General features: G+C 40.5%; 1 protein-coding gene across 1 annotated transcript; it reads left to right on the top strand.

Moving 5' to 3' along the window:
• Nucleotides 1-1711: 1711 nt before the first annotated feature.
• Nucleotides 1712-2267, top strand: LOC108148512. Its single transcript, XM_017275550.2, has 3 exons — nucleotides 1712-1847; nucleotides 1899-2054; nucleotides 2117-2267. The coding sequence occupies exons 1-3, from the start codon at nucleotides 1820-1822 to the stop codon at nucleotides 2233-2235; spliced, it is 303 nt and encodes a 100-aa protein (XP_017131039.1). The 5' UTR covers nucleotides 1712-1819; the 3' UTR covers nucleotides 2236-2267.
• Nucleotides 2268-11510: the final 9243 nt, after the last annotated feature.

Consider the following 11510-nt stretch of genomic DNA (forward strand, 5'->3'; position numbering starts at 1 on the left):
ATCATTGACAGAGGGATGTTGGCGGGTTCCAAGCATGCCAGCCAATTGATTTGACAGTGGCATCGGCGGACTGCGGCATCCCACATTGCAGACATTGACAACATTGTTGCTGCTGCTACCGTACTTGCAGCTCCGAGTGCGCATCATTTAATAATTAGTAGCCGTGCACCGATTCCGATGGCCAACAAACGGGTAGGCGGCAATAATTGCATATCACTATTTGGTTGCATGCAAATGAGGCAAAAACAATGGCTCTAACGATGCATATTTCGAGCGTTTAATTTATTTTCAGTCTTTTTTTGGACTCATCTACGTCACTCTTCGTCAGATGGGTACATGAAATGCTCGTTAGAATAAGTATGGTTATATCATTGATTGGTATGATTAATTATGACAACGGAGTTAAAACAATCAAAAGAAATTTAAAAGTATTAAATTAATTACAAAAAAGGTTTTGCAAGATGAAATAATTTGGTGCAATAAATCGCTGGCCAAAGAAAGTTTTTTTTTTTTGAAGCCTTTTTAAAACGAAACCCAATTCTCCCGGTTTTAACCCTTTTTTTTTTTTTTTGTGTGAATATCTTGTTGTTTCTCTACATACATATAAAATAAAAAAAAGAGCAATAAAACCGTGTGAAAGTGCAAACTTATGTGCACTTTTGTGTAGCTGCCGTAAATTCCATTTGTGTGGCATGCAAATCCGCCCCAAAGGAGGCGTGGCCAACTGGCATGTTGGCAGGAATTTGTGACTCGATGCTATTGACTGCCTGTGAATATTGGCTGGTGCCGTAGCACATGCTGTGCCGGCTGCCACTTATCACCCAGTTTCCAAGGAAAATTGCTCACAAATATAGGGACCTGGATACGTTTTGCCTCTTGTATTCTTTTAACTCTTTCGAAATGTATTATTTATATTGCAAGTTAAGCACACAGGCCGAAAAAGCATTTTATTGGCCACACAACAAGCGGAGCACTTACCACCACCCGTCGGTCTCGACTCGTTGACAGCTGGAAGCCTTTGAGGGCAAAATCGTATTGTCCTTAATTGCTTTTTAAAGGTCTGCAAGCCGAGCGAATCAACGTCTGGCAACCAGATAGGTATACATGTAAAGAACATACACAGGTGCTGGTGGTGAAGATTGGGGGGGCGGATGCCCATGCAACATTTGTTTCAAGCAATTTACTTCAACATAATCATATTAAATTTTCTCCACCTACTCGTTTAGTCCTTCTGCGCCTGTGTGTGTGTGTGTGTCTGTGTTTGTGGGGGCGTGCACATCGTTTTTGTCTAGTGTCTAGGACTTGCCACCTGGACTCCAGACTCGTCCTGTGTATCTCGAAAATTATACTTAAAAGCTGGGAGCGTCCTCCGCACTTACACATACAAACATGCGTCTGCCTCTGTTACACACACACACACACGGTTGCAACGAGTCCTTTTTATAGTTGCTCTACGGCAGGACGACCGGCGGTGTCCTATTCTGACTCTGGTGTGTTTATTTTCTTTTTTTTTGTGTTTTTCCTGCACCATTCCTGCTTTGCCTTGCCCAGGTCGTTGGCTTTTTGCCTCACATGGGGGCGTTTTCATTTCCTTGCCGGCGGCAGCCAACATGCAACATTCCTTCCCGGTTCCTGCTCCAGCAGAAAAGGTACTACAGCAATTATAATTTCCTTCTAATTTCATTTGCAATAAAGTAAAAGGCCTCGCCACGGCTTGAGTCATGCGGTGATTATGCAAATTCGCTGAAATCCATTCGACACACCCAATCTCTTCCGCAACTCATGGTTGGCAAAGATCATTCCCTGCGAAAACTCGGCCATGGAGGTCTACTGGTTGCTTCTCCTAAGTAAGTTAGTAAAATATTGATAACCGATCCCGCCTAAGCCCACTTTTTCAGTATCATATTTAGGTGCTGTGCAGGGCAATGCGAACTGTTCGATGTGCACTGCTTGGGTAGACGGTCCAGTTTGTGGCTATAATCAACGATGCTACACCAGTTTCAAGAGCTCCTGTGAAATGGAAATGTTAAATTGCAAACTACCGGACTCGTACAGTAAGTGATAGCATAAATTTAATAAACTACTTAGGTAACAAATTCCCTATATTTTGTTTTAGAATTTGAAGAGACGCCATTCTATGGCCATTGCTTCAGATCCACTGTACAAAAATGCAAGGCCTATGTTTTGTTAGAACAGCTGGATAAAATAAACAACTCCGTTGAAATGTTCGCCTAATTGCAAGCCAAAATAAATTTACAAATCTACAATTTGTTAAGAATTTTTTGGTTGGAAAAATTAGCATGAATTATTAGCAGCAAATATAGCCAAGGCCAGATTATTGTTACATATGATTTAGAGTTTTTTTCGGTACCTCATTATAAAAAGTAATTATTCCAGCATATTAAACAGGCAAATTAAGTGGAATATTATTAAAGAACAATTTTCTGAACCCTGACTCCAGTTAAGCCTCTTTTAACTGCCATAATAGTTCACCAGTGAATGAAATATTCAACTTATGCATATCAGGCAATTTAACTTCAAAAGGACGGCAGTTCCTTTGTGGCAGCGGGATGCTGAGAGCTCGTGGTTGGCCAGAAGTGCAGAACGGCCATTAATATGACCCGCTTTTTTGCAACCTTTGCTTTTAAAACAAACAGCATCAGTAGCAACATAAAGAGGAATTGCATCAAGCATATAAATGGATAAACATTTATTGCAGTTTATTGAAAAATTGGCGGTTATCGAACACAGAAGCGGAGCAGTTGGGATACCAGAACGGAAAAATTTGCCCGACCGTTAAGCGTTTTAATTTCACACAAGAGACGAAAAGTTGAATGCCCTACGTTCAGTTGGTTAAAGACTATGAGCTATACATTTTTTATGGGCAATGACATTTATTAACTAGCACTAACATATATTTTTCATTGACTAAATGAATGTTTGCGTTTATTTTTTTAAAACCACTTTGGCTAACATATTTTAAAAAATATAAATAACATTTTTTTAATTGTACAAGTCATCGGTTGTACTTATTTTAACATTTTTACCATTACTACTTACGTAAAACAAATAAAATAAAATCCTATAATTCCCTTTTCAGACATTTAATGACGGCTGTTTGTAGAACTTTGCCCCGATTTGCTTGGACAACTATAATTATGATTAAGCCAGTCTAGAAATTATTAAAATTATCCTGCATGTCGGAATCCGAAGGGTGCCCCATTATCCATTAGCTCACTTTACATATGTATATTCATTCAACCATTTATATTTGTGTTGCGTGCCTGCACTTTATGGCCACGCAGACCAGACACTTGCCGTGGCAAACGGGCTGCAGCAGTAAATTAAGTCGTTAATATCTTGTTTATCATGGCCTCCACTGACCATTGGCCATTGGCCATGGGTCGTTGGTGGCCATATGTTGACCGAGGTCTCGAAACGGCCCCACGTGACTATGCGCCAGTTAATTACATGATTTATAAGCATAAATATATGCACTGAGCTTGATTTATGAAATTAATTATTACGGAATTTACCGGCCACATACTGTGCTGGGTAAAAATATAGTTGCATAACCCATAGGCGCTCCGAGTGCTAATCACTTTATCACTTGCAACAAATTCAACCAACGCGCTCACGCTCACGCACACACATAAGGATAATTTAATTTTATTGAGCCAGGCACGAATGAGCTGCTAGGATACGTATACATTAAATTGGTATATACTATATATATAGAGATGGCCGCCCACTTTTCGCCCATTCCGGCCAACTACTAACTCATTATAACTGTTTTATTGGCAGTTTGCGCGGGAAACTACGGCAGCAACTGCGTTCTCCGTTCTCCTTTCGCCTGGCTTGTTTCATTTACACTCGCTGCCTGAATTACTTTATTAGTCTAATTAAATGCGCCACTTGTACGCAAAATGGCATGCGGCTGCTTGCTTCCAGCAAACAATTAATGAAATTAGCGAAACTGTTTTTTCTGGCCCACACTGAATAGAATTCCTTGGCACCCACTCTAATTAGATTAATTAATTGCTGCGTTCTGCTTTCGATCGGATGCGTCGAACGGATAGCCATAATCCTGGCCAGCTGCAACTGCTGATTTAACATGACACATGGCGAGAACTGCCAGAAACACCTGCGAAAGCGGGACAACCCGAATCTACCCATCCGCCCACAAAGCACCGCCACATTGCCACATCCGATGGCAACGCGAATGCGACGACATCGGCGATTATGGCTCCGAAACGGAAACAGGAACCGCTGGAATCGCGACACACATGCGGCCCAGGAAGACATATATAGCCGGGGGATTATGTCTGCACCGTGGAATCGCAGAGTGTCAGCCCGGCTCATATACTGTACTGCAGAACCAGAGCCGCTGGCTAAACGTAAGCCAGAAACTCGCACACACAAGTAATTCCCTTTATACTTTGCCGGCAGCCGTAAGTTTTCAAATATTTACACATATGCGAGAGTCGCCACTGTGCTGGTTTTTAAATGCAAAAAGCAAGGGAGAACTTACAACAAGCTGGTCGAATACTGTTTCCTCTGGGCCCTAACTTTTATTACATCGCTTAATTAAGAATTTTTTAGCAAGTTATTTTTATTGATTTTTGTTTTGTTTTAACGAAATGTTTAAGTATTATTATTATTATTATTTGTATAGCGAATTCAAAATTTGCAGTACAAAACGTACTAAAAACAAACGATAATTTTCAGTTCGGAATTTATTTCATTTCATTTTAATTTAAAAAGGCTGGTACAAAACTACACCAAGGGCGAACATTTAGATTACATTATATCAAATGTGAAGTCGTTTTAAGATTTTTTATTATAAATGATAAAATAAACTAATTAATTTACAACCTTTTAAATATTTTCCAAAACAAGTTGTTACATTTGTAAAGCCTAAAGCTTTGGCTTTTGGGTGTCAGTTCTTTTAAAATCCCTCAGAAAATGAGTTCAATTATTTTTAGAGCCCTGCCTTTAATAATCCCCCCAACTTGTCAGGAGCACTTCCGATTCGTAGGCCCTCTGTTCGTTTTAATAATCAAGTCAGGTAACTTTATCTGAACATAAATTCGCACTTATGAGGCAAAGTACAAAAGTTTGGTAAGCCCCAACACTATCTGCAATCGACATACACACACACTTTCGGTCGGAGAAAGGTGCGGCGGCAGTCATGAAATATTTTTGAGAAAACAATTTTGCAGCCAAACAGCTCTCTGGCACTGGAAAAACTCGACAATGCTTCCAACTATGTAACTTGGTTAATCCTATTGATTTTGATTTGCATACAAATTAGAATCTGCACAGCCACACTGGGCAAATGTGGAGCGAGGAATGGGGAGTTTGGGAAGTCAAGAGCTCTCCAGCCAGTTGGTTAGCAATCTGCCAAGGATTTCAAACTAAAAACTCTGCCAGGCTGGCTGCTGGAGGTGGGAAAAAGTGTTTAACATGTGTACGAGTACAACCATATCCAGCACAGCAGGGGCTTAAGCTTCTTATGCCCTGGCATTAAATTTCAATTTAAGCTGGACGCTTCGAAGGCGAACATTGGGGTTGGCACTGTAGAAGGACTTTGGCATTGTGCTCGGAAAGCGACGAAGTGCGAATGCTTTGTGAAACAATTAGCATCTTTCCTAATTGTTACTAGAGCGTAGGAGCGGAGTGTGGGGATCCATGTGGAATTGAATTTTAAAACATATTAATGGAATAAACCGAGCTTGAGGAGATGGCATTCAATTTTTAATGTATTTACTTTTGCAACCCATCAATATTCAGTGATGAAAAAGGAGGACACATAATTCACCGCAGTAAAATTAAGGAACAGTAGCTAAATAAAACATTGTACGAATAAATTTAAACGATTTTTTATTTAAGTTTGTAATATTTAATTTTTTATAGGCTTTTAATCTAACCCAAAACTAAAATAGTAGCTAAAATCAAGGTAATTATTATTATTAAATATTTTTAACTGTGTGTTATGCCGGTATGAATTTATAATTTTTAAGTTAAAAAATCAATGAATTTCTGGTACATCAAAACTAGTACTCGCCATCACTGTCGATATTTGAGCAAGGGTGCGTACCACAAGTATTAAAATGAAATTTAATGCGGCGCAATTACTTTCTCAGATCCGTGCTTCGCGTGAGTATTTTAAATATCATTTAATATTTCATTACTGTCTGACAGCTGGCACATATGGTTCACGTGGAGGGCGGTGAGACTTCTCGGCAAGGAATTTCAATTAAGATTAATTCGCGCATGTATGGCCGGGTCTGCGGCACCTTGAGCTGGGAATGCTGATGAAATTGCCAGGTGAAATCCGGGGGTGCCAGCCCGCTTTTTGGCACCTTCCATGCCAGCCAGCCGCCGCGGTTTCTTTTCCCACTCGACTGCACTTGGGGCCACGCCTGAGCGGCGATGCGTTATGAAGATGGCTGCGATGGGATGGGGTTTCCCCCAGATGGAGAGCTTGAGGGGCACCAAATTGTGCCACTTAACGGGTAGCAGCAAAAGCCAAAGGCAGCGCAAAAAAAAAAGAAGAAGAAAAGGAAAACATCAAGCCAAGCCGCAGCAGCACAGCAAAGAACAACAGCAACAAATTAAAATAAACTTTAATCAGGGTGGGCAAACAAGGACGAAAAAACTGAGTGCCAAAGTAAATGCCGGCAGGGCACTAAGTGCGCCGTTTCATCATCGTCCTGGAACCCTCGACTTGTCATCGCTAAAGCGCCAACTGCAGCTGCTGCTGCTGCATCACCATTGATAACTGGAGTGCTCGACGGGCAGTAAATATTTTTATTCAAGTTAATAACGTTGCTCTAGTTGGCAGCTTTGGTTTGCCGTTTGCTGTTCAACGTTCAACGTTCGCTGTTTCCTTTCGGGTTTTGCTTATGCAGCCAGCCTGTTTACGGGCCAAGTCCTTGCCGACGTCTATTTACCAGCACTGCAGTTGTTTACTGAGGTTTCCATCATCCGTTCCCTATCTGGGCGCCTCTGTTTGTTCATTAGCCGCTCGGTCCATGGTCCACGCTCCTTGCTCCATGGCAAAAGCTACAAAAGCAACAAAAGCAACAGCAACAGCAGCGGATACATTTTTACTCGTCGCTTGTTTTATGCGGTTTGAAATAAATTGCCAGCGAGCATCATTTCCGCTTCCCTTGCCGCCCAGACAACCGCCCAACCCCGTGATTAAGCAGCAACATTTTTGCTCACTCATCAGTGAGCACTATGCGCACTGAAAAAAACAATTTGGATTATGGTTGAATATTAAACGTAGGTATTAGCGCAAATACGTTCAATGCTAGAGAAATTGAATAAAAACTTTGCGTCGCACCAAAATGAATTTCATTAAATTAAGAAAATTGATGTCTTTACAATTCAGAAATAAAAAATATTTTATACATGCTGAGGAAATAAAAAGGAAAAAAATGTATAGTATTTCATAAATAAAAAACGTTAAACAGAATATAAATTATTTAAAAAACAGTAAGACCTATTTTATATTTTTTAAAACCGGTTTTCTTCCTTTAACATTGTTTTTTAGAGCAACAAAAAGACCAAACCAAACATTGCTTTCTAAAAACTTTACTCTCAGTGTGGCATTGCTCTTTGGTGTGTCAGACATCCTGGGCATCTCACATGCCCACCACCGCATTCCGGCAGGACACGGCACAGCCCTTCACTTTTGAACAGTAGTTACTATTTATGGGCAACACTTTGCCGGCTTGGGGTAACTACTGTGACTCAAGCCGGGACTAAAAAGGCAATTAAATGATTATTTGTGCTTTTACTTCTTCGCCGTGATTTAATGACGTTGTGGAAATATGTTTGCTGTCTGCCCATCTGTGAATCCACAGCAGCGATGTAATGAACAAAAAACAATTAGGCAAAGTTGCCTGGTCTTGTGGGGTTGGTCTAGAGCCGCAATTAATATTAATTTAAATGGGTTTTTATGCGTTCTTCTTGAATGCCTCACCTTCATATATCATAATTAACGGAGGGTCAGCGATTCAGATGGTCCAGCAATATGGCGGAGTACTGATCAAAAGTCTGAAAACGGAAGCAAATTTGCATATCTTTTTCGCTCTCAACAATTGCTTCGTCCTTATCGGACTTTTCCCTACATAAATCTGCACTTTTGTGATTCGGGTTGTGTTGGGACAAAGGAAAACCGATTGCCTGGCTTGATTAATGTCTGTACAGGATTTTGCTGAGTGCCTAACAGGGCATAAAGTGCTGACTTCGAGTGCAGTTCATTCTCGGACTTATTGACACATACTTGTATTGACAATTATTTAATTGAAAATACACAGGCCAGAAGAGACGTCCGGGTCACTGAAATTAGTTTGACAAACTTTGATATTTGATGATGAGACTGAATGAAAACTTCGAATGACTTGTCGAGTCGACTACAAAAGGGCAAGGGGACCGAATTTTCAAATTGGGAAACTTGCATCTGCACACAGCCATTGATGAGGTTATTGTCGGCCCTTGGGCTGCATAATACGGCAGTCAAGCCTGAGTAAATAAACACAGACACGACGACCAAACAAAGCCAAATTAATTTGTACTCGCACTCGTCTCATCACCCCCACTTCGTCCTCGTTTTCGTCCTCGTCCTTTAAACGTAAATGCCTCTTTATGTGTGCGTAATTTCAGGTGTTTCCTGCGCGTCTTTGCCTGCTGCTTTGCATAATTATTATTCTGATTGCTTAAGTTTTGGCAATTTGGTCATGCACAAATGCAATTTCGTTCAAATTGAAGACGAAATTTGAGCCATTAGTTTATGGCAGACAACCACATCTGACTTCAATCAATTTGCATGGCAAACAAGTGATTTTATAACTAATGGGAAAATGTGAAGCGACGCTTAACAGCAGGTGCATATTCGCAAATGCCTGCTGTGCTTAGCGCGGATAATATCTAAGATAAAATAGATTTGTTTCTTAGTTAAATGCAAACAATTATGCCATTTTATCAAATATCTCAGATTATTTGGTCAAATTAGACAGATTTGTTTGTGCTTATACAATTTCTTAAAGAGTAGCAAGTATCGATTTTTTAAGTAAATCATTTTCATAACTGATGGTTAGCGGATAAAACTTTAAGCAGAAGCTATTAACTAAATAACTTATAACAGCTTATAGCTTACGAAATGAACACAAGATTAAATTCATATTGATGTTAAAGGCAATTTTCTTATTTTGCTATCAAATAAATCAAATATTTATTTTATATATATCTATTTATGACAATATAATATATAATAAGGACCCAGAATATTTTGACAAACCTTAAGCAGATGATCAGTTTAACAGTTTGATGATCAAGGCATGTTTCTTATTCAGCTAATAATATCTAAATTATTATTCTTTTTTTAAACAAATAAAATATTTAATTTACTAATATTAATAATTAATGCTTTCTTATAGTTTAATGTACAAGCTAACAGTGATTTATAGGAGCAATAGCAATAAGAGGCCTTGAGCTCTCGTGGGATATACCAATTATGTGGCCTTATATTTTAAAACACTTATATTTAGTGGCAAAGCAGCTGATTTATATATTTTGCCATCAGATTTATTAGCTTGAATCCCTTTATATCTGTTAAAAATGTTAGCCCAAAGTTCCTTCCGTTTGCAATAAAAGAACCTCTCGATATTGGGCAAAAAAGAGGATAACTTGGCTGGCCTGCCAAGAACCTTGGACGGCAGATACCCGCGGGCGGAAAAGGCCCCACCTGCTGGGCGCCATTTCCTAATGGCCGCAATGTGCGCGACCATTAGTGAAACATATGGCCGGCCCGAGCCAGACGGACCTTCTTTGGGCCAAACTTTTTCGCTTGCCTAAACGTAACTTAATTTTTTGGCTTTTCCAGGGACAAGGCAAGGGCTGCGGGTCAAACCCAGCTTGTTACCTGACTCGATGCTGCTCTATGGGGTAATTGGTCCCCGGAGTGCTGTAGCTACTTAGAGACATTGTGTGGTCCAAGCCGCTTGGTCCGAGTCCTTCTTGTCCCACCGCTTTAGTCAACCATCTAGACATATTTATGGCTCGGCAGTGGCGATAAAAAACGCTAACCGTTTCGGCTTAGAGCGTTTTTTTCCGCTTTGCGAAATTAGCAACTGCACTAAATTCTCCCCCTAGAAATTACAAGCTAAAGTTCTGTGTAATCGGGGGCCACAAATTACACGTCCTTAAAGTTTTCAGGCACTTAAAGGGACTAGAGAAAAGCAAAAACCAAAGATTCCCACTTGAGTGAAACTCCATGATCGCTCAGGTGTGGCCATGTGTGGGCCAACTCAATTTAACGCCCAGAAGGCAGCAAAGTAGCAGCACAAATAAAGACACACAGCATTCCAGGGATTGCTGGCTCATAAATACTTAAGTAAGCGAAATGAAAGGCAAAAACCCAAGACAGACCGCCCTTTCGGAAAAGGGACACGGGCAGGAAATGGCACTGAGATCCCGGGTACCCAAAGGTGTCCTCTGGGTTAACAAAAGGTTCAAGCGAATTTTATGCGTTTGTCAATAAAAACCGGAATACACACACACACACACTCATACACACACAGCGCATCCGAGCAAGGTGACCCAAAAATGGGAAACCAAACCGGGCTAAGTGTAGGCATCTTGACCTCCGTCAGCAGGAGGTTATTTCCATTTCTATTTCCCAGCGGGCAGCAGCAGCCACAAGTCGAGAGCAAATAATGCTGAGCAGACTCGAGAGCCCGTGATGGTGGCTATTTACCGGGGAATGTGTGGCACGGATACAGAGACAGAGCCCGTGATTTAGCGAACCCTTCACGTGCGACGATTGCTTTGCAATTAGCGCCATTTCAGCAGTTTCTTCCTCACTCCTCACTCCTCACTAGTCGTTAATTTTCCCGGCACTCCTGCTTTTGATGGTTGACCAACGATGACCCGCCCATCGACGACAGTTTTGTGACCCATTTGATGGGCTCTCGGCTCTCAACTCACAGTTCTCGGATCACGGCTCAACCGTGAGCAACAGCTCGCACCTAATGGCTAAAAAGGCCCTCATAAATTTGGCACATGCCGAACAACGGGGCGCATACGTAACGTCTAATCGTATGTAAGAAAGCTGGCTCCAATTAGTCGTGTCGCTTTCAAGTGCACTCCATACACATCCGTGTCCTCGTTTCCAAAGAGGGTGTATGTGCGGCTACGCGGAGAAAAATAAAATGATTTTCAGTTAACCATTCCGATTTTTAAGATTTTATTTAAAGGGTTCTTCTACAAATTTCCTTATTAAGATTATTTGGAATATCCCTTTTATTCTAAACAGAATATTAGTGGATAGTTTTAGAATAAACGCAATTAATATATGAAACTATATTTTTATTACCGCTTACAATGTAATCCCTGTAATATAAGATTGTAAATTAAAAACTACATAGTCTACAAAACATATTTTATTTTTGATATATTTGTATGTATATCTTCAAAGTTTTTTCACAGATTTTTCTCGG

This window comes from Drosophila elegans, unplaced genomic scaffold, assembly GCF_018152505.1.
Source record: "Drosophila elegans isolate 14027-0461.03 unplaced genomic scaffold, ASM1815250v1 contig_476, whole genome shotgun sequence".
In the NCBI taxonomy this organism is placed as follows: domain Eukaryota; kingdom Metazoa; phylum Arthropoda; class Insecta; order Diptera; family Drosophilidae; genus Drosophila; species Drosophila elegans.